The sequence below is a fragment of the Sander lucioperca genome, chromosome 12 (genome assembly GCF_008315115.2).
Source record: "Sander lucioperca isolate FBNREF2018 chromosome 12, SLUC_FBN_1.2, whole genome shotgun sequence".
Taxonomy (NCBI): Eukaryota; Metazoa; Chordata; class Actinopteri; order Perciformes; family Percidae; genus Sander; species Sander lucioperca.
Window position 1 is genome coordinate 27614367 of NC_050184.1, and position 24375 is coordinate 27638741.

Here is a 24375-nt window from a genome sequence, read left to right on the forward strand (position 1 = left end):
ACTTGTATTTGCACATTCCTGTAGACAAGAACTTTTCTAATTTAAAAGTTGAAATAATTTATTTAAATTCAAGTTTTTTTTTTTTTGAAAGAGCAACAGCATTTCTCCACCATTTTAAAAAAACTGCACAAAAACGCACTGTAGCATTAATTGGGCCTCCAGAGCCTGGACAGGAAGTTCTGGGTGCTCCAAAGGTCAGAAGAAACTGCTCCGATCAGTGTGTGGGTGTATCTCCAGATAGCAGGGAGAGGGGAGGAAAGGAAAAGGAATGAGAAATGGAGGAGAAAAGCTGAGGAGGGAGAGGGAGGAGCGAGGCTTAAGTGAGACAGCAGAGAAAAACACAGAGAGAGAGAGAGAGAGAGAGAGAGAGAGAGAGAGAGAGAGAGAGAGAGAGAGAGAGAGAGAGAGAGAGAGAGAGAGAGAGAGAAGGGTTGGAGTGGGGGGAGTAGGTGGTGGAAGTGTTTTTGTGCATTGTGTGAAATGTGATCATGTCCTGGAGCCACTCAGACAGCTGGGAAGTTCCCCTACCCCTGGCTTCCAGCTGGGAACACTGAGGGGACACCAGGGCTGCAGACCATATAGTTCCGTGGTTAACCCTTCATCTGCTGCTGCTGCTGCTGCTGCGGAGCTATAAATAACGACACTCAAACACCTTGGAACTTAAGTCACATTTATTGATTTTAGCCAGTATGACTACCTTTACACAGACCTCCCCCCTCTACTGGAAAACATCAACACTTTCATAGGATTAGTTCAGCAGTAATACATCAGACTCTACTTGTCTTTTAATTTTTTTTTTCTCCATATCAATTTTAACACCCTGACAAAAGTTTACATGTTTGTTTTCAATTCTGTGTAAAGGTTCCATGACTGAAAAACATGCATATGACATTTAGCTGTAATCAATATGCCACTAATAATAATGCACATTATTGATAAGAATACAGTACTGCATGACAATTCAAATAAATACCAACATACAGGTGAAGTCGTTATTTCATATAAAGATATCAAACTCTCATTATGGATCAATACTGAAACACAATAGGACAATATAAAGTTCGCACAGCTAATTTTATTATCACAATGCTATCGCTTCCAGCAAACAGAAAACTTTTTCCTTTTTTAAAATGTAAAACTATCTGAATTGCACTTTTATTTCCTAGCTTCTCGTCCATATTGGTAACTTTAACGCCTCAACAAACAAGCATTGGCTATAATGGCACTATTCAAGCTTGTTGATGCTTATTTTGTTTTCTGTTTCCTGAAAACATAATGCTCAAAGATGTAAAAAAAAAAAAAAAAAAAAAGATTCAAGAATAAAAAAAACACACAACAAAAACTCAAATTGGACAAAAAAAAGAGAAAATGCGCTCTCTGCACATTTTTTCAACAATACTATTGATATCACATTACCTTCACCAAACAAAGCTAGAGATGCGTAGATGTTACCAATAGTACACCAATCTACTCCAACACATTACAGATGCTTGGAGCATTTTGTTCAATAGCCAAAGGGATTTCATTTGGTTCCCAAAGTTTGATAAAAAACAACCTTTTCTTAATACCCCTGAATTTATTGAGTGGGATCAATGACCTGCAGAATTCAATACAATTTCAGTTTTATTGAGCTAATTTTAAAACGATCATCTCACTCATGTAGACGGGAAAATTCCCTTTGCACTTATTGCTGCTCACAGTCATTTTGAACCCAAAGTCCTCACCTATAAAAAAAGCAAACATAAAATACTAGTCTAAGATTCTCCCTTGAAACAATGAAGGCACTACTGGTCAGAAACGAAGAACTAAACAAACCAAAAACAAAACCCCGGCTCTCACTCGGAGAGCCATGGCCCCAACTACGTCTTTCTCAGTGACGGTTTGTCTTCTTTCAGAGTCTCGATTCTTTTCAACCTAAACGGTGCACCAAGATTTGGCACGATAAACAAAGAGAGAATGAAACAATTCCAATTTGGAATTTAATTGTCGCACTTGCAGAGAATTCTGAAAGTCAGTGATCCCGTTTCAGTGGAACGCCCTCGGTAAGAAGTTAGGAAAAGCATATCACACCACTCAAATGTTTCCCAAAAACACAACTTACCTATTTGAGTCAGAGCGTTGTCAAGTTTCATTGTGTTATTTTGAACTATTCCTAGGAATAATAAATACATGAAAAAACCCCAGAATTTGATCACCCTGGATTTTGTATGAACATGGCAGTAGAACAAACACAAAGTAAAAACAAACAGCATAAAATATGATGTAACTAAATTTAAAACATGATTATTTGATGGATAAAATCTTGAGGATAAAGTCATAATAATAGGTCTGTGGTTTGTGGAGCTTTTACTAGAGTAAATAGTTATAGTTGCAGTATTTAAGTTTGGATGATGCAGGAGGATGTATAATCCTATAGTCTCATAACCTATACTGAATAACTCACAAACCATAGTACTACCACATTTTCCTATAGGTTAATTATAGTCTGTTATAATTCTATATAATGAAAGTGCACAGATAAAAAAACAAACTAAAACAAAACAAAAAATGAAAACAGACCAAACAGCTTGTTGATTTACATTGAGAAACAACCCCATGTCCCCTGGCTTCTCGTTGGAGTTTAAATTAGCCAATCACAAACTCTTGTCAGAATTTCAGTTCATTGGACCTGTGAGAAATTGGCTTCCAGTAGCAGCACGCAAAAGTTTAAATTTTTTTAAAAGCAATAAGAAAGAAGTAGGGCTGTTTATTCGACTGGAAATCAGTGTTTTCTTTTAGCAATTTTTTCTCAAGTCCAAATGGCCTATTAGTGCCAACTCTTTTCGGCGAACTCAATCAGCAGTGAGAATGGACCTTGTGTTGGTACTTCGTCATTACTGCAAAATGAAGAAACAAACAAATGATCAGCATTAGCATTAAATACATAATGTAATCTTTTCTTTACTTGCCAAGTGGGCAGCCATAGTCCGACTGCTCACTGGGCAATAATGCTGGGCTGCATAGTCCGGCATTATTTGTCAATTGACTGTTAATATGGCAGCTGAGTCCACACAGACAAAGCAGACGGCGGCTGTAGTTAGTCAAAGCAACGGAAGCCATGTTAGGAGCCTTGAGGCAGCCGATCTTACTGATGTAAAAAGCACATTCGCCACAAATTCTCCTGTAGGTGCAGTTAGGAAGCCAATGACTCACGAGTTCCATAATCTTTGATTCACAGGACAGAGTTGAAGCCATACCCCACCACCCAGGTCAAAGGAAATCGGTCTCTCTCATATGCCATGCAAGTTAATGAAAAATGGGTTATGTTGTTGACGTGCAGGCTTGCTATAAATCAGAAACTGGATGCATCATGTGGTAAAACTTAAGGTGACATGGGAGGAGCCTGCAAGCAGAGGTAGGAGGAGCTTTTCAGGTGGCATGCTGTTATGACACCAGATAAGCCAGACATCGATTTCAAACTAGACGGAGCAAAGTGGGAATTCATCTATGTAAGGAGAGGGGGTTCTAGTCACAATCACGTCCTGGGGTCTATCTACTGCTCAGTGATTGCACAGAGCCTATACAAGGAGAAGGGTTGGGGGCTCATCTAATTTGAATCAATGTCCTCTGGTCGATCGAGCAACCAGTCTTCAGTTTCTTTATCCTTCCTCCAAAAATTACCAGGAGTTTCTCCCTCAGGAAACCCCTGGACTCATTTCTTTCCGCAGTATGAGAGTCAGCTCTCAGCCTGACATCTGGCATGTTTGGCTTTCTTATCTGCTCTCTCAGGAGCTGGTTTACAACATGAGTAGTTCTCCCTCCTCTACTCCCCAAACCTTTTCTGCATCAGCGCAAACTGATAGAAAGAATATATCACACTTGTAAGTTAAGTGAATCTCAAACTTAAGAGTGATTGACCTCTAAGGAGGTGTGTACGATAGCCGTGTCTCCATGCTGTGTGCTGCGGCTTATGGATGCACACTCAAGCAGGGTTGACCGCTGACATTGTTCCATTTTCAGAGGAATAATTAGGCTCCCTCGCTTCATATTTGAGAATAAGGAATACTGTAGAATCCTGCAAGATTATAACCTGAACATGATCATATTAAGAATATAGATTTTAATACATAGCATAGTGGTAGTAGAAAATGCATAATTTGATAAATCTTGCAGGATTTTCTCACATCAACCCTGCTTTTAGCATCACAAAACTATTGTGTCTATGATCCACAAGCGGTACATGGATTTAATAAACACAAGCCCCACTTATATTTTTTCCTATTTGCGTAATGCTAGCTTGCAAGGGGTTAAAGCTATTGTGGATACAAAAACAGTACGTCGCTGTCCTCACAAACCAGGAAACAAAGAAAAATAAATGAGTCACCCTACATTTGCAAAGTTCAAAAACATTATACACACATGAGGGCCCTTCGCGTAAACGCTGATATACACACAGGCAAATATCGGGAACACAACGTACGTGAGGACGTTACCTAACAAAAATATACCGGGCAACTTTCCCCACAATTCCTTATTCTAGTTAAAGGGTGAGTGGTGATGCTGGGGGAGCAGGCTGCTGACAATCTAAAAGAGAGAAGGTCGTCATGGCAACCGAGCGACAAAACAGATTAGAGACATTAGGAAAGCCACGTTAACCACACAGAAATTATTTGAGAGCTCTGAGCGATCTCCCAAAAACAGAGGATGGGGGAGAGAAAAAGAACAGTTCAAGCTCAAGTTGAGACAAAAGGACAGGGCTTTACATCAACAGATAAATATACCGTTGTTGGGTGGGTCAACAGGCACTTTTGCCGAGTGGTCGGTTGGTTTTGTTTGCAGATTTACTGTGTGCACGTGGGTGCCTTTTTGATTTGTGCTCTTCTAGGATTCCCTCCGTATTTAAAAAAATCGTCTTTGATCAAAACTATATATTGTATCTCTGTTCACAGTAATCATTATATCCACTTTAACAGAAGTAGGAACCTGAGGCACCTATGCTGAAGTGCACTTAATTTGGGTGTGGAGATCGATTTGTCAAACGTTCTTTCTCTCTTATAATATGGCTCAGAAACAATCCATCGCAACATAATGGGTCACATGGAATAGCCCTCCTGTATTTCACCAGACAACAAATAACTCCTCTTTTTACAATGTAGAGCCCTGTAGTACACGCTTTTGCTTTGTACCACACACCTGACAACAGAAAAACAGTTCAAAAGCTCATAAGCGTTTTTAGCTGCAAGCCATGCGATTCTACTGACCCTTTTGTATTGGTGTGCTAGCATCACAGCTTTAAAATTATCCTGAACTAAACACCTGTGGTCAAAGGTGCTCCTTTTCTGCCCAAACAATTCTATAATAAAACCAGTAGCCAACCCACTTGTGATTTTTTGAATTCCTGTGTAGAATCATACTGTGCTCCCCTAGCAAGAAAGCAGAGGGAGATTGCATATTTTAGTTCCTTTCTCTTCAAAAGTTCCTTTTTCTTTAAGAGTGACCTGATTTAGACAGTGGGCTGCTGGACACAGGTCCATCCTGGGGGGGGCCAGGACAGAGAGGCAGGAGAGAAAAGGGGGCTTTTATTAAAGGAGCACCAATGCCGACAGACACAACACCGTCAGATCGACATCTTCTTTACAAGTCCCCAACCCCACAATATGTTACTGTTACCAGGCAATACACTTAGGGGGGCAGAAAAAACAAGCACAAAAGCTGCCAGTGCCACCATTTACATCATATGTACAGCACCATGACAGCGGAAAGAATAGACACTCCATTATACCCACAATACCCCAATATAACCAGGGCCCTATAATCCACATGCCATATATGTCTACTACAGTCCAAACGTCTAGTGCACACTGTACATACATCTGCATTCCCCTAAGCATTTACACTAGCACACACACGAGTAGCTGGTTAGTCACACAGCAGTCCCTAGAGGAGCGCAGGCTGGCCAGGGAGCTAAGCGAGCGAGTGGGGCTCTTTAACACTAAGGCAGGGAGGTTTTGGCCCATAGGCCCCCTCCCCTCTGTACACAGCAGTCCCTTGCAGACTTCTCAGCCGCCTCAGTCACAGTAGATCTTGTACTTCTCGCTGCAAAAGACTGGAGGGCCTCCCAGAATGCCGTTGGGCACAGCATTATTGAGCTCTGGTCGGCCGGAGCCAGAGCAGGTGAGACTCGGACTTACGTGGGGGTTGATGGAGGTGCCACTAGTGGCCTTGCTGCGGGCCTTAGCCCGCCCAGTGCTGCCTCCCCGGCGGGTCTGCTCGTGGTCGAACTCCAGGTCTTCCAGACGCTGAGTCAGGGCAAGTTTCTGCTGGATAGCCATTCGCAGCAGGGAGTTGAGGGTCTTCTTCTCATCCTCTGCTGCAGCCAGCTGCCTCTGCATCAAATCCAGCTGAGTGACATACTCGTCGCAACTGCAAAACAGACAAAGAGAAAATTGAAAGTCCGGTACGGATTTTTTCACTTTGAACTGTAATTGAATAACATTAGCATGTGTTTACACCGTCAAAACATTCCTGTGTCATACCACAAGGTAGTAGCCTACGGGCAGTTCCAATAATACCAAACAGCCTTTGCCTCAGTGGAGCAAAGATTTAGTTGGCTTTTTGTTATGTCTGCATTAAAGCATTGCAAAACTGCATTGCAACAGTCTTGAAGACTAAAACAACTGAGGCACTTGCACCATGACCTTTCCCATGGTTACAGCGTTTTTTTTTTGCCACCACCAGGTGGAGCCATTGATCCTCACAGTGCAGACCTGATGAGACTAGCAGAGCTCCTGCATTATTAACTAATGATTTCATCACCCATTTCTGTCCCCTCCACCGAACTTCACAAACTAAAATGTTCTCAGCTCATTTTAAGTAATTTGAGCAAATACTTTACAATACATAGTGATAACCTTTGTCTGTCCACAGCTGCCATCACTTGGTGATACATGTCTTAATTGAATACTGCAACATAGTAAACTTCATCCTGCCCTGCCTGAAAAATACTCCACATTCCAAGAGCTTCAACACAAGAGTCACTCTGAACTTTCTTTATTTATTTAAATATTCTTTATTTATTTAAATATATATATATATATATATATATATATAGCTTCTCCGAATAATATGAGGAGTGTTTGTGTGGTGGAAGTTAAGAATAGATCACATACACCTAAGGGTCACTTAGAAGATCCTTTGTATGTCACATGAGGAACAGGCTGAGGAGGGGTCAGAGAGAGAAGAAAAATGAAGATGTGAAAAAAAGAAATAGGGTTCATTACTCCAGGCTGAAGCTGTTCACACCTTATCTCCACTTTTCCAGTTGAAGTGAGACTGTATCACTCCTATCCATCTCTTCCGACTCCCATCTCTGTGACAAATAGCACAACTGTCCCCCTACCGCTAAATATCACTGAGTGCTGCACTGCGGCATTATTACCTGTCTCCCTGTGCTCCCGATGTGTGTGTGTGTGTGTGTGTGTGTGTGTGTGTGTCTAAGGCTGGACAGGTACAGAAAGTGGGTCACCCAGAGGGATTTTGTGGGGGGTTCATATCTACACTCTACATCTGCTGTTGTTGTCCTCCCCTTTCATTTTCATGCTTTTCTCCTTCGCCAAACCTTTTTTTTCCTTTTCATTACCTTGCTCTCTCATTCATCTCTCTTTCAATCACAACCCTCTCTCCCAGCTCTGATCATGCCTCTCCAGCCTTTTTTCCTCTGTCGCCTCCTTGATGCCGTCTCCGTCTGTCTGCCTGCGTGCGTCAGTCACTTTCCCTCTCCCTATCTTCGTCATCCCTACTTTCTGTGTTGCTGACAAAGCAATCTGAGTGACATTCTCTATTAATGGCTGACACACCTCTAGGAAGGGATGGGTTGTTATTTTAGCAAGTGTTATCTTATACGCCACAACCTACACCTTACCAACACTTACACTTTCAAAACCACAAGAATGCAGACATCTTACTTAATGCTGCTCATCTTTTGTATTCCAGCTCTAACTTTCATTTTCTCAGTAGGCATGTGAGATGTAATGTTATTGTTTGGTCAGTGTTCAGTGACTGCTTGAACTACTGCACTGCAAAAAGAAGAATCATAAATGATTTTTCTGAAAACAAGCAGAAGATCTGCCAGGTGGATGAGATTCATGACCTTTTTCCAACCAAAATAAACTGGTTTTTAATATTTTCTACATTCAAGTGTGATTTTGTGATGGTTATTATATTTAGAAGCTGCACTAGGAACAAGTTGAATTGTCTAAACCCACCTGCAAATAGTCTCAAAGGCAAAATCAGAGACAATAAAAAAAACACACCAGCAACAGCAGATGTTTTTGCTGTGTGTGTGGTGCTGCACGTGGTTGTGGGCCATGTGAACTCTGGCCTTGCCAGACCACCATACAAACAAACCATACCCTGCCCTCTTGTGTGTGCAGTTTGATTCCCAGTGGGACACACACACACCCAGACAACAGGGATCAGTGCTGCTTCATTAAACCCACTATGAGATGGGGGGACGATCCGGGAGGGAGGGGATAGGAGGGCTGGCAGCGCCTTCAGACGGCTCAGCCCCTCTTGCATGGGGGGTGAGAAAGAGTGCGTTTTTCCCGGGAAAAAAACAGAGGAGTCTATTCTTCAGACTGGAGGGATACAATGGAAGCCTTTTTGGCCTGCTGATGGGGTGTGGTGGCACAATGTCTGAAGGGGGTTGGGAGGTGGCTGCTAGTCTTTTGAGGAGGAACAGGTAACAGGCACTTTATCTGCATATTGCTGTGATTATTTACAGTAACCAAAGTCATTTATGGATGCTTAAAAAAACCTCCACTACTGCAACATTCATCGTTCACTTCACAATCAATAATGGCTCCAAAGCACTGAAACACACACAACCTCAGCTCAGCTGTTGTCTGGAGCTTGATTGGTCATGGTGGGATGGCTATCAGAGAGTGAGCAGGGAGGAGGAGGCAAGAACAGAATGAAAGAAAGAATGATGGAGAGGGAATACAACTAACAACAGAACAGAGAACAGCAGGATGATCGAGGGTGCAAGTTTGAGGTGAAAATGTGACTTGGGATGATGGTTTGACTGTTAATCAGTATGAGCAGGAGCTGCGAGCATGTTGTGGCATGTCTTAGGAATGTTAGAGGCTGGAGCTTACAGTTAACATGACACCAGAGACTGCAGCTGAAGAGGCACGCACACACATACAGAAACAGAGAGAGAAGCACGTACAGACAAACATTCAACCCGGTGTCTCTCTCATGAAATTCTCACTGAATGAAATACACTTTAAAGAAATCTCAAGTAACTGTAATCTATGAGAGCAGCATGAAATCACACAAAGGCACAGAAATCTACACATTCTTTCAATTCCACTCCACCTTTCTTCCCCTTTGTCAAAGGCCACGCATTTGTATCTGAGAGTTTTCCACGTCTCAGAAATCGTGGTGAGTGGTGATTACCATGGGGAAAAAAAGAATGTCAAATTAGGCTCCAGTAGTGGGCTTTAACTGAAGGCCTGCCCCCTTCCTCTCTTTCTTTTTCAGATGACTAGAGAACCGGGTGTTGAGGAAGGACGGAAGGGGGGACTGTGATACAAAAAAGGGGGGAGTGTGGGAAACCTCGCTCAGGCGAGTCCCCCAGCCTCTCAATGAGTCCCCTGACCCAGCTCTGTGCCGTGTAGGACAGAATTTACATACCAAAAGGTGAATCCCATAAACAGACAGAATGTAATTCATGCATAGGCACCAGAACAGTGACAGACTATTGGGGTTGGAGCCTCAAGAGCATCACCATCAGGGGAGGTGCTTTGTGCACAAGGAAAAAAACACATGCGTTGATGCAGGCGGTAAACAGCAAGCTGTGATGTGTTTGTGTCTTTAAGCCTCTTTTGCTGGAGAGGCTTAAGATAATGACAGACACTTCACAATGGCTCTACTTCTTCACAGCAAAAATGATCTCACACCTTCTCTGCACTGCTCTAACAATGACAAGTGATACAACTCATGGGTCCCTAAAGGGTACAAAATGGCGTCATTAGTAGGAGCAAGATCTGGTTCCCTCTTTGCCCTGGTTGCCTTTGGTCCAAATGGTTTAGCATTACACCCCCATCCTCTAACCACCTTGGATCTGCAGTGCGCCAAAAGCCCTATGACAACATACACTGTCATATTTGCATACAGGGGAGTTTTCCTCCTGTTACCAATTGATTAGACTCTGCAGGTATATGGAGTTACTTCAGCAAGCACACTTCAGGGACAGCTATTGGACTACTGAATGGGTAGGATGAGGGGCGCTGAGCTGACCACACATTCCCTCTATAATACTGTCTATCCCCACCCTCCTCTTCTACCTCTCCTCTCTCTGCACAGCTTGAGCTTTGCTGTGGATTGCGGAGGAGTCTTAAATGCAGAAGGAAAGACTGTTTCAGCATCTCAGCGCAGCCATCTGGACCGAAGCTGATATTTAAGGGAGAACTGAGCATCAGCATCTTAAGGACATTCACAGAGAGGAAAAGCAACTCAAAAAGGGAATTGTGCATCCACAGTGGAACCACTATAATTACAAGTTCATGTATGCACCATCCACCAAGGTAAATTCCTTGTAAGTGTTACTTACTTGGCAAAAAATCCTATTCTGATTAAAAAATATGTACAAGTGCCCATACAAGGGCACTAGCACTAATTTTCTTACCTTCCCCAATATGCATACACACACAAAAACAAACAAGCAGTATGTGAGTCTACTACGTGTTGAGGGGTGAATGCTTAATCCAGACTAAGATGAGGTGGGATTATGTACAGAACCTTTGACCGGCTTCTCTTTGGAATCAGAAAAGATTAGTGAGTGTGTCAGACACAGACACACACACACACACACACACACACACACACACACACACACACACACACACGTCAAAAACACTACTTACAGTAGGTGACATATTTAAATGATACCCAGATTAGATACCTTCTGTGCTCTATAGTCAGGATTAATGCTAGTATCCCTTCCTGACCACGATTCTCAAAAAACTATGTCATGTTACAATAAGACCACAGGGACACATATTGTAAACATGGATTACATCATGATGATAATATTATCTTTAGTTACCTGATTATAAAGACTGCTTATGTGACAATATAAAGTGAAGTTATAATGGTGTGTCAGATAAATGCTTTTCTGTCGTATATGAGTCTTGGAAGGCAGGATGACTGAAATATATTTTTCCAGTGATGTCCACTGAGCAAGTTTCCTACCGTGTGGCGAACATAGCTCGGAGAGAGGAAAAGGTGGCCGCGTCCTCCTTCAGGGCTTTGAGCTCATTCCTCAGTTTCATCATGGTCTCGGTTACCATGGCCTTTTCGTTCTCATACTTGCTCTTCAGATTGGCCAGAGCAACTTCAGCTGTCTGTGAGTGGACGAGAAGAACAAAAGGGTCAGAGCAGCTGGAAGGCATAGGGGGTGTATTTCCTGTCGCAAGAAGTCTGCTAATTCAAACCATATCATCTTTTTTTCGTTTTTCAAGTCATTAAGGCAGCAGCCTGTAGTTGTTATTGTTAGCTGCTGGTTTAAAACCCATAGGTGTGTGGGTTATGAGGGGCTTTCATGTCTGCGCTCTTTAGTCACTGAGTAACCGCACACATTCTTTAAAAGGACTACCAGAGCAACTGCATAGACAGTGTGTCTCTGGGTTATGGTTCTTTGTGCTCTGGAAGGCTGTTCTCCAATCCGGACCACACAGATACTCTGGACAGCTGACATCATTGCTGCTGTCTCCACCAGTGTTTCTTATAGATCGTATCTGCAGTGCATTTGCTGCAACAGCTGAATAGACCTAGAATAGCTGACACCCTCTTCTTCTGTTTCTGTCTTTCAATGAAAACTGACAAATGTTTGGGAGTGACACCCACTTAGTTAAAAAAAGACAAAACAACCAACCTGCTTGTTGGCCTTGAGGACAGTCCTCAGGGTTGCAATCTGTTCCCTCTTGGTGCTGAGCAGGGATTTCAGTTTGAGGATCTCCTCCATGCAGGCGTCCTTGTCCTTGTCGGCCACAGTGCCGAGCTCCAGAGAGGCCACCCTCTGGCGCGACAGCTCTGTGGTGCGGTCCACAGCCAGCTGCAGGTGCTTGATCTGGTCTCTGATGATGGCCACCAGATTGTAGATGTTCATCGGCTCGCGGCGGTGGTCAGACACAGGAGAAGGCAGTGAGGAGACCGGTGAAGGGGCTCCGTCGCTTAGGTCGGTCTTACCAGGCTCAGGGAAGAGGCCTTTGGTGAGCAAAATGGGAGAGCGGCGGCCACGGCCCTCCGGGCTGCTCCGACCGCCCTTGCCCTGCTTGTAAAAGTCGAGCATGACGCGGTTGGGTGTCTCGTTGTTGCACATGCAGACGTGGTTGTAGAGGGTGGCCAGTTCTTCGCTGAAGGTGACCAGCTCGTCCTGTGCCACACTTAGACTACCCTGGGATTCACCTGCCACATCGCTCAACTGAGGACACAGAAGGCATCAATTAGGCACGTTTTCTTACAAAGTTTATAAAAACACCAAATCAAGCACTTATCAGAATGTCTATATATAGAGCAACTTCTCACCTTGCGTAGCTCCTTCTCTAGCTTAGCCTTCTCTTCTCTCTCTGACTGACTGGTCTTCTCCAGAGTTGCCAGCTTCCCTCCCAGTGTTGTGACATCGTTCTCCAGACGGGTGCGCTCCTCTTCGTAACGTGACTGACAGGCCTGGTATTCTGTCTTCAGAGTCTTCAGTTCCTCCTTCAACTCTCCTGCTTCAGAAACAGCAACCTAGCGAAGCAAGATCAATGGTTGAGAATATGTCAAAAACAGAGACAATATGTATTGTAGGATGTTTAACTTTTTCCTCAAAAGTTTTTGAACTGAATCGGACATTTTGTCCTGTCTAGCCTCAACTATAAGAAGACATGTAGGCACCTTGTACTTGCACTCCAGAATCTCAGGTCCATTGATGTCCACCTCGTAGTAGTCTCCATCTTCATTGCTATCACGTTCTTTCTCGTTGTCCAAGGCAGACTGGCGCTCCTTGCTGGCCTGGAGCTTGCGGATGGCGTTGAGGTTCTCCGTGAGGCGGTTGACCTTCTCCTGATGCTCGGAGAGAGCACCGTTAGCCTGCTCTAGCTGTTTCTGGGAGTCCTGCAGGGTGGACAGCAGGTTGACCTTCTCACGCTCCATCTGAGGAGAGAGGCAGAGACACAAAGAGCAGCAAGACGTGAGGTCATCATACTGTACAGTACTCTCTGCTTGGCTTATTGCACATGAGTAATTTCACATTTGAATGTCTTGGTAACATGATGATGTGAACGATTCCTTTGAAGATAGATTAGATTAAATCTGTGGATTATCTGTCCTGTGGTAACTCTACCCAGTATCAGGCTTGTGTTGCCAAGGTATGTGAGGCTCATTTCCCAGTAGCCCAGCATCAGAGTCAGGATGATCTTGATAATTTGCTGGACTGGGTTCAGCTCAGCACAGGCAGAGACACTGGGCAGGTCGTCTTACACACAGTTGTGCTGATATAAGCACTGAGCTATTTCAGAAGCTGATCTGTAAATAATGTAGAAGTATCATGTACATGCTCATCTGCATACATTATTCATTAGTGCGGAATATATAATGAGGATTCATTTCAAAAAGAGATTGAAAGTTTGATTAAGATTGCTTGTCATGTTGAGGAACAAAGTATGAAGTATACAAAGTATGAAAGCATGACACTGTATAATGCATGATGCATTTGGCATTTAAAAGAAATCCATCATTTAAATACGCTGACACTTGTGTTCTCACATATTTACAACATTACTTATATTTGGAAGAGGGCTTGTGGGCAGCTAACACACATCACTGCCCATCCTACTCCTGCAGAATCCATTCTGGATGTTGTTATACATTGCCAGGGACCTAATAGGGCAATACTAGAGGAGCAGACGTCTAGGATCGATTATTTGTGCACCTAATCAATAGAATGAGATAAGGTAGGAAGGGAACAGAGTATAGCTAAATGAGTAAAGGAAGCTTTTTGTTTACTCTGCTCTGATTCCTGCCTGGAATCTGTGGAATGACCTGGCAGGAGGCTTTAGCAGGCAGTACGACATGCTGCTGGGTCATATCAAACACAGGGCTTTCTCACAGCCCGACAGATTTATCACAATGGTCAGGTTGAGAACCAGAACGGTGCCCACAGCAGGGCAGCGTTGAGGTAACTTCAACTTTACTTTATTAATCCAGCAACTGTGTTTATGATGTGTGTTTGATGACGGGAGAAAAAAAAAAAAATCGTAATCCCTTAAACCTCAAAACAATTGTTATCCACAGGTTCCCCGTCCTTTCTGGTAACCATGGTGCCCAATCAGGCGTGGCCCTGGACTCATGGGGTGATGAGCAAGCAGATGGCAGGTCCACTGGTGCCACCACCCGCTGCCTCCCAGTCCAACAGAGCCTGAAGGGTGTGTGTGTCTCCCTGGATTAACTTTGATAGAAGGGGATTTAGATCCCTGCAGCAGCCTTGGTCAGGATCTACTGACTCGCTCACTCTTTCAGACACACCTCCAACCTACTCAAATACATAGTCCTGCTGTCTGGAGTTTGTTTTTTGGTAACTATTGTCAACCTAGTTTGTTTTGAGGAACAACAGCATTCTTAGTATGATAAATCATATAATAAGCAAAGACATCTCACCAATCTATTCCCATATCAAGAATATCTATAGTCAAGGTGCTTTATGTCTTTTGACTCTCATTTGCTTACTATTGATTCTCTCTTCACTGAATACACCTAAAGTAACCGCAAATACTGCTAAAAAAAACCTGTCATTTACATGCCAATCTGTAAGATTGCGATTGATTTATCTTGTGGAATGGATGGTTATTATTCACTAAAAGTGGATCGCAGGTCAGCGATATCTATTACTGTTAAAAGACAATGTTTTCAGTTTTCCACGGTGGTTAAGAACAAACCTGCATCAACTGCTGTTTAAGCTTCTGGATCTCTGAGATGTTAAGTTCGCTAAGCAGGTCATCCACGAGGCTGGGCGCAGGATGGAACAACTCTTCCTTTTTGGGCGTGGAGATACGGTTGTCGTAGGTGATGGTATTGGCCAGTTTGGTGAAGCCATTCTCATATCCGTGGAGAGCCTCGTCGTTGTTGGGTTCAGTGGCGGCATCGTCGCTGAACTTGAGACCATCCAGAGAAATGCTAAGCGGGCTGAGGGGAAAAGGTGGGAACAGTGTGTCATTTAGTGTTCTTTACAGTGCATGCTGAGGCCTGTGAGCGCCTTGTTTGTGTGAGTTTTACCTGTGACAAAGAGTGTCTCCAATGCTCATGTAGTGGGAGAGCTCTTTCCTCAGGGACGCTTTTAGCTCACGCTCAGTCTTGATGGTCTCCAGGGCCTCACCCAGCTGACGCTCCGCGATTTCTTTCAGTCGGATGGCATCCTCCAGCTGGCTGTTAAGGAACTGAGTGTCTTCCTCTAGACGACGGATCTCGTGCTTCAAACCCTCAAACTCCACCTGGAAAAAGGAGGAGAGGGAACACCTTTAATGAATTTTAGATTCACAGATAAATAAATACAAATTGATGCAGCTCCAATGAAAATGAACGGCTGGTTCATGTGTGGCAAACCAGCTGGATCAAAAAAGATCGGTATTATTCACGAAAATGTTAATTGAGAACATATCCATTTCATTTCCCTTTCTAATTAGTTTTTAAGTTAATTGGATTTGGGGAGACTCTTTTATATTGGATGTCTAAAAAGTAGGAGCCACCTTTGTTTTGTTTCACGCCCTCTGGGATGAAAATAAGAGAACAGAATTCAAGAGGACAAGGTCATATATGAAAAGCATTAACAGCTCAAGCATAAAAGCTAACATCAATGGAAATATCCCACTTGGACATTCAGCTCTGTTTTATGTTTGTAGATGTGCGAAAGGGATGTTTTCATTTGACTAAACCCAGGAACTGTTAGAATCTCTGTCTGAAGGATGATAGCTGTTAAAGAGTCTGTCAAACACTTCTACAACCAGGCGGCAGCTCCAGGCATTAGAAAAACCAAAGACAGCCGCTTATCTCTTTACTGTTTCAGAGGACGTCTTTATTATCGTAATTAAATCAGAATTTGAATGTGCCGCTCATGCTTCTTTGGGCTGTTTAATCAGTACAAGGAGACAGAGTGAGCTGATGAGTGGAAGGTGGAGGGCCTGTAGGGTTACTAGGGTAAGATGCTGTAAGACAGTATACAGTACATGCGTGTTTAAAAAAAGTACTGGGGTACTTGGACGAGATGCCTGAAACTTCAAGTTTAATTAAACTTAACAAAGACGAGTGCATAATGATAATCAGCACAAAGCAAAGGCAAATTTACCAAGGAGGGGATGTTCTGCTGCATGATTCAAACATTGTGCATCTAGAGCTACAGTCATGTTCCATCCTCACCTGGCTCTGTTTGAGCACGGAGACCTGCTTCTGCAGCGAGATGTTCTCCTCCTCCAGCTCGGTGTAGTCCTGCAGCAGACGAGCCTCCCGGAACTTGTACTCCTTGATGTCATCACGCAGCTGATTTCTCTGAAGCTCCACCACCTGGCTGCTCTGTGGTGCCAAACAAATAGACAGAGGGACAAGTAGAGCTGTCAGTACTATTTCAATCTTGTTTGACTGAGTGTGGGAGAGACTCCGGGCTCCCTTCTGGCCAAACCTGTTGTGTGTGTGTGTGTGTGTGTGTGTGTGTGTGTGTGTATAACAGGGAGGTGGCAGGTGTCTCTCCGGGCAGTGGGCCATAAGTGTGCCCGCCTGCCAGCACTGATGGCACCACAAAGACCGAAGCCTACTTATCTCTCTCAAGGTGACAGGCATTTAACGGCCGGTCTAATTGTCTATAGAGGAGTTAGATTAGGCTCGGTTCTCTGTACAGAAAGATACAAGGACTAATCCGCGCAAATTATAGAAATCAGAAGTTGTGCAAAAAGTGTCTCAATTTCAGTTGGATTTCAAAATCAGAAATTTTCATTTAACATGTGCTAATATTTTGAACGCGAGTGCTAGTTACAAGCGAGCACTAGTGTTTGTAATATACTGTAAGTGCAGCTGGCTCTTTCTTGCTGCTCAGGAAAGGCATCATTAATTATATAAAGGTTAGAGAGGAAAGAAACATGCCCTTCCCCCACTTGTAGACTGTGACACAAACCGAAGAATCCGATCAGCCCTACTGAGCCACCTGAATCCTTACTACCTCATCACCCTGTTTAACCCTCCGTCCTTGTCTTTCAAGGTTTGACACTGCCCTCCCACCCCTGCTGACTGGCTCATCCCAAAACATAAAAGCCCCACAGGACATTTGGGTGGGGGAAATCTTAGCTGGCGGCTGTTGGAGATAGGGTAGATAAAAGCTCTGAAGTAAGGGGATACTCACTGAAGGACTTTTTAAACTGAATAAACGAACATGTGCATGTGTGTGAACGTAATGTGAGAAAGAGGGGGTTAAAGCATATGAAATAGATCTCACTGTCTGAGCTGACCTTAAATGTTCATTTGTAAAAGCAAGCATGTAACTTTTAAGTTGCACATCACCTGCACACACACTGTGTGCAGATGGTGCAGCAGTGCTACGTGTCTGCATGAATTTGATCACACACACACACACACACACACACACACACACACACACACACACACACACACACACACACACACACACACACACACACACACACACACACACACACACACACACACACATTGATTGTGTGTGTGATGCATGTCTTTCTCTCAGCAGAGTTGGCAGACATAACCTAATACCAGAGGGACAATTTGCCTCCCAATCCCTTGCCAGGTGGCCCCTTACTCTCATGCTGTCACCGTGTGGCAGCGTCACAATCCCTGCTCTGGGATCATTTCAACGACTGCCGGAAGTCAATCCTGAGAAGCTTTCACTTTGCAGACTTTCTCATGTCACCACTGCCTTGAGACTGAATACACATCAGTAGTATTACTTACTGAAATAGAGTGGGTAATTAGCTGGTGGTGACAGGTATCCTGATGGTTAGAACAGCTTTTAATAACTAGACGGACCCCTCAACAGTGATGCATTAAAGACAACTTCCTAATCACACATTATTTATATCTGAGAGAAGTATTTCATAGTAATACAGCTTCATTCATAACCAACAATAATTACTGCTCTATATCTAACTAATGGCACTCAGGAGACTATCACGCAACAAAAAACGGTTTGTTTTTGTTACTCTATAATTTGAATTTACTCGCTTATTTGGCTTACTAAGAGAGGAATTCACTGACAAACATTATGTTGCTGGATCCCCGCTGATGAAGAGTACATGCTCCTCGTCTGCTCTGTGTAATAACTCATCACTATGTGCAGAGCTGAGTTGTGGCTGACGCTTAAAGGTGCATTAATATTCATCAGGGTTTTGCGCATGTCTAATGAGCGTGGGTGTTTGCTGTGCGAAAGCCCTGATGTTAGTGCATTACTGAATAATGCATAGGCTTACAATACAGATCAGTCATACCACTAAGCCTTGATGCAGTGGTCCTGACTTCTGAATGTGAACTGAATTTAAGCAAAAAAGAACTGGAGTCAGTCAAACCAATTAATAGCTTCACATACTCTTGTTGTCAGCTTTAAAGTATCAAACTACATAACAAACATATACACAATTATTTCATTAAGACCTTCAGCATAATCACCACACTGCTGGAGTAACCATTTGTTTTTAACTCATCAAAGCTGTGCCAGCTGGTTGTTCAGGCCTTGGCCAGGGTTATGTGCCTCAGCTGGAGGATCAGTGCTGTATGGTCCCGATGAATACAGGCCACTACTGAAACTAATTATGATCCTCCTCCAATCTGATTACAATGCAAACCAGTGCTTTGACCTTTCACCTTGCTTCCACATCCTCTGTTGCACTGAGCCCCTCACAGGCTCAGGAGGGTGAGGGTGAGGGGGGTTACACTGGCCTGCTGCCTGACAGAAGTTGATTTGAGTAAACTCCTCAGGGTTTGCGGTGGCCATGTGTGTCCCTGCTATAAAGGGTGAATTACATTAATTATGAGGAGCGCGTGTACACCTCTCCTGGGAATGTTTGCGATATACTGCAATGTGTGTGTGTGTGTGTGTGTGTGTGTGTGGCTAGATACTGGGGTGTGGTATTTTGAAGGCCATGTGAGGTGCCACCAATAGAGAGCTTGTCAGTGGGAAGCCTTTCATGAGCATGGACCTATGTGTGGTTAGTGATGACCCCCTGCTGGCAGTCACTACAGGTGATGTCTGGACAGCTGCTTCAATACGCCCACACACCCACCCACAACCACCCACCCACACACACAAATGTGTCACTTCCATGCAAAGTGGGTGGTAGTAAAAACACTAAGTAGTACAGCCATACCATAAACTTGCAGGATAGGCATGCTATATTAGATGTTTAATAGCATAGTGATGACTAGCACATGCATGTAGTGTAGGTATATGCAGGATAAAGCATAGACTTTATTTGCTCTAATGAACCCTTACTAGGTCATACTGGGCTGCAAAATGTCACAAGAGCACACATTTCAGTGGGTCAGAGCTTCTTCCGACTGTACTGTATGAACTCTCACTTTCAACTCTAAAGCTTTCTTTTCACTATTAAACTACTTTTGACAGCACAGTGGGGCTGAGCCTGCTTAAATCTCACTAAAGCTCTGAGTAATTTTTCAATATGTTTGAGTCCCTTACTTCTGTGGGAAATAGCTCCATCACTTAGTAAGCCATGGTGGCAAGGTTTTAGGCTTAACAGAAGTGTAGATTAGGAATGTTTTAATGCTTTATTAAAGGCCCTGCTCCGGTTTTAATAACTCCAGAGAATTTTGTAAATATGCATTTCAGCAAATCCATATTTACTAGCTTTAACACCCTGGTTTTGTTCCCTTGAAAGTGCTGTGAAGACTCCCAGATGGCACAAGACTGTATAATGGATATAATAGCACAGACAGGCTCAATATAAATATATATTTTCTTTTTCTTTTCTCTCTTGCACTCTCACTCCGCTGACCTCTTTTTCACTCTCCATCCTGCCCACTTTGCACTTCAGAAAAAAATGCACATGCACTGGATTTCTTCCCCCAAATTGCTATTCCTACAGTGCAGAGGGGTTCCCAGATGGTATGACACCAAGTTCAGGTCAATACGGGTTTTTTTAACCCCCTTTCTTGCCTTCTCTGATTTCTAATACCACTGACCTCCATTTGGCCGTTTCACCAACGTGACTGCTCTCATTTCTCCAACCCCCACCTCTCCTCTCTCCTCCGCGTGTCAGTGTGCTTTTAGTGGCCATGTATCAGTCACAGTTGAATTCCTTTCTCCTACAGTGCTTTAGTTCCATCATATCTATCTAATCAGATAAAAAAGAAGTAGACAGGGACAGATCTCTGGTGATATTGTGCACTTTTGGTCTTCAGTGAGCTAATGAGAAAAAAATATATATTTCTTGTAGGCTCTGCAGCATGTCAAGGTGACGTAAGCCCGAGTTAAATCTAACTCTACTGAGCTGAGCAAATCCCAGGATAACCTTCAGGAGAGACGAGAAATATATCGCAGATGCACTACAGCTCAACCCCCCACCACCCCCAGTATAGGTTTAGACAGAGCAAAGGAATAATGAAGCTCAGGGGCCTATTGCTACTGTCAGAGTCGAGAATGTGGGTGAAAGCAGATCTGCTTTTATCCTCCTCTTCGCTGCAAGCAATTGTCATTCTATTCAGACTCCATTACAGAAAGAAAACACAGTCAAGGTCGCACTTTTCAATGAGAAAATTAAAATCTAAAAAGTGAAAGGAATCTTGTGAGTGCGTGACTGATAGCACTTTGCCCAGTGTGTGACTGTTGAAGAGCCCCCAGGGTGAAAGTGTGTCTGCATGCACTTAACAGTGAATTACTGATTTTGAGGTCATGTTAGATGAAAGTGGAGAAATGTGCACATCAGTATGTTTACACCCAATAGCTGAAGTGAATGTGTAGGCCTGCTTATGTGTGTGTAGTAGAGTTATTAGGATCCATTGATCCGGCATGGAAAACCTCTTTGGTGCGTGAGCCAGTGGCTTAAATCAAGATCGACACACTTTCAGAGCTTCCTTGATGCGGATACTAAAAGACAAATATCATTGGGGATCAATGGCACATCTTCTAAATGTATTTTAGAAACGCACCCCTCTTAAAGGCTAAAAATAGCCTTCAATTGGTGAGACATGCCACTCACGAGGCAGCTAGCTGAAGTGGGAGTAGGATTAGGTGCCGTGGCCAGATAAGCCAGATAACATCTGGAGGCCTTAGTTGTGGGTCACTTGTGACAATAGTAGTAGCAATGGCTGGTGCAAATATGGAAAATTAAACAGCATGTGTCTGAGTTTTCACACCTCTTCTTGTTATATTCCTCTGCCGTGTCAGTGAGTCTTTCTATTTAGAGACCAATTGTTCAACCTTTTCTCTGTTTGTCTTTCTATACTGCCCAACCACTCCAACTAGCACAGGACAGGAGGTGATCTGTCTTGGCATTAATGTGACAAGATATAATAAGGCAGTCGACAGCACCAGAGCCCTTTAGGAATCCTATTACATTAGCCTCACGTCAGACAATAATACCAGGGAACAAAGATCAACCTTCCTTGGATCCCTTTACCACTCAACTCTAACCTTTCAATAATCAAGGCAAAGCACCAGCGCTGCCGTGACAATTGAAATTCTGTCCATCTGCTCCACTGAAAACCTGCAGCCTTGCAATCTCATTTTTTCTGATTGCAATAACTACAATGGCCTTCCTCTCAATGAGCTTTAAACGTCTGCCCTCTTCCGACCTTTTAAACTCATCCTATCAATGCAGATACATCCCTCGCTCAATCCCCCACTTCTGTTAGGTGTATAATCCAGCCAACTGAAACAGCATTTAAATTAAGGGGAAAGCCTCATCTCTGACGGCTCCTTCGGCTGTGTCAATGAGGTGGAAAAAAACTATCATGTTTATTATTTAAATGGCCTCCACATTATGGCGATTGACAAAAAGCACAACACCGTAATTTATGTGTCTGAGTGCAGAAATGGTCAGAGCGAGTGAATCATTTCAGGATGACAGTTGTTAAGGTAACAACAGTTACTGTTTTAGCACAGATTGAGTGATGCAAAATATGGAGAAAGGGAGTACTGCAAGCAATCGCAGGGTGATGATGAGGTGGAAACGCATTACATTTTTTCCGAGTGTGACTAGAGTGTAACGATAGACTGAACTAACACTGATAACACACAACTCAGCGTTTTTATCTTTGGCTTCGCTTGATAATTTCCTAAGAGGCAGGCAATGGGGATCCTCATTCTGAAAGGATAATGACAGCCATCACTGGAGGCCCATTCCTCTCAAGACATGAGATTGAATTTAATGAAGTCATGCCTATTAGAGAGCGCCTCCATATAATACTGGCTCATTGTAAAGGTTTAATCCTATAGACTGCAGCGTAGCAGTGAAATGTGTTTTATCAGTACTTTAGGATATCATTCAAGTCTTTGGCATGGAAGACGGTGATGTCAGTACACAGCTGAAATGCTGTATCTAAATGGTTGTGAATGAACTGGCCTGTACAAACAGAGAGAGAGAGACAAAAGCCGTTTAACACTGAACGGAGCTTCCAGATCTTTGGAATAGTGCAATAATGACATTATCTAGTGAATGATTTGTAAACAACACACAGTCAAAAGGCTTTTACAGGCCTTCTTTTAGCTGTACTGATTTCATGAAAGCTCAAATCCTAAATACATCTTAACTTTGCAAGGGGACCGTTGTTGATATGCACGGGCAAAAAAAACCTCACTTTTAACAAAACACAAAAGGCAACAGTTACAGCCCAACTGTCACTTGCATTCCTTGATGAAATTGAGTCATTTATTGAACCTTGTGACTTAATATGATTAGCCATGCTGTCTCAGAAAAGCAGCACGGTCCACCACTAGTGCTGAATTTACTCTGATTAAGCCTTTCTCCTTCTCTAGCGGATTTTAGGCCTCCTTCTCTTTCTTTGTACCATTCTTATCGTCTCCTAGTGCCACCACCCCCTTCTCTCCCTGCCTGAGCTTTTGGGCTAATTTGAAACCCAGGAGACAAAGGTCTCTTTCAGTCACGTCAGTCTGGTCACAATGCCAGCGTCAGTGCCCAGGCTCCCTCCATTTGCCTGCCACACACACACTCACACCCAGAAGTACCATTAGAAGGGTGCCATTATCTCCTATACATGGAGCAATTTACACTCCAGCCCCTTTTATCTAGCCAATTAGAGCTGGCTGGGGCCCATGGTGCTGCATCAGGGTGTTTTTATTTGGGAATGGCACCTGCAGAAAGGCCATCATGTAGACCACCAGTGCAACACCAGTTACACCAAAGCAGTAAATCAGATGTGCAAGAAACATGGTATTCCCTTTTTTTCTCAACTTTATGATAAAATGTAAGAAGTATATACCCTCAGGTGGGAGATTTAAGAGGCATAGTGTCTTTGTAGAAAGTAATAATGTGCAAGTGTTGAACGACTGCAGGCAGTGAAGTTTTATACAGTGTAACTCGTGTTCTGTTTCAAAAACATGTTGATGATGAGGCACATCTGGCTTCCATGATGCCCGACTTATACCAACTTAGATGCAGAGCTGAGCAGCAGCTGACCTAATTATAGTGGAATTTGGAGCTTTCCGGAATTAAAGTCGTTTTGAGGGACATGCCATTTTAAAGTCTTTTCTCAGTAAGAAACGCTGCTGACATCTGTCTTAAGTAGTGACTCACAGAAAACAACTGTGATTCCTGCAGCTGTCTGCTGTTAGAATTCACTCCAGAGGGGGGCACCTTTGTAACTCGCCCCCCTCCCAATTACACTGGAATTACCAACTTGACCTGCAAAACAGAGGACTCAGCTAAATCTGCTGTGCACAAACATGGGAAGATTTGCAATACTGATAGGTTTAACTACCACATAGCAAGAGCATTATACAAAGAGGAGGAAAAAAATAAGTGCTAAATGTCATACTGCAGAATGCCAAATGTAAAGCCAAAAACACACAACCCACGCTCTGCACTACACTCTTGTCTCTTCTAATTAGGTCAATTAGCTGTGAGTACATGGAAATGGAAGCAGTGAAGAGGTCAGACATTGTCCAAAGTGGGGCGCAGACAATAAAGGTTAGCATTTATGATACAGTCGTTGGGGAAGCTTAAGAGAGTAAATATGATAATGGTTGCTGGAATGTGTGAAGGGTATGATCCGATTTAGGGAAATGGCTTTGTCATGCTTCAGCAAAACAGATTTCAGTTGGTAAAGTGCTCGTTTGAGGTGGGTTTTTTTTTTATAAGGCATGTC

At 43.3% G+C, this 24375-nt stretch overlaps 1 protein-coding gene across 2 annotated transcripts in view; it reads right to left on the reverse strand.

Annotated features, from left to right (window-relative positions):
* Positions 1-653: 653 nt before the first annotated feature.
* LOC116061994 (protein bicaudal D homolog 2-like) overlaps positions 654-24375 on the reverse strand; it is a 45137-nt gene continuing 21415 nt past the window's right edge. Inside the window, exons 3-11 of one of the 2 annotated variants that reach the window (XM_031316385.2) lie at positions 16435-16587; positions 15298-15512; positions 14961-15207; positions 12922-13179; positions 12571-12774; positions 11918-12466; positions 11236-11387; positions 6171-6402; positions 654-2876 (exon numbers count right to left, since the gene is read on the reverse strand). In XM_031316385.2, the coding sequence (XP_031172245.1) occupies positions 2874-2876; positions 6171-6402; positions 11236-11387; positions 11918-12466; positions 12571-12774; positions 12922-13179; positions 14961-15207; positions 15298-15512; positions 16435-16587 (2013 nt within the window). In that variant the 3' untranslated portion in view covers positions 654-2873. Of the gene's footprint in view, positions 6403-11235; positions 11388-11917; positions 12467-12570; positions 12775-12921; positions 13180-14960; positions 15208-15297; positions 15513-16434; positions 16588-24375 lie in introns of both variants that reach the window. The other variant, XM_031316383.2, reaches the window with a different exon arrangement.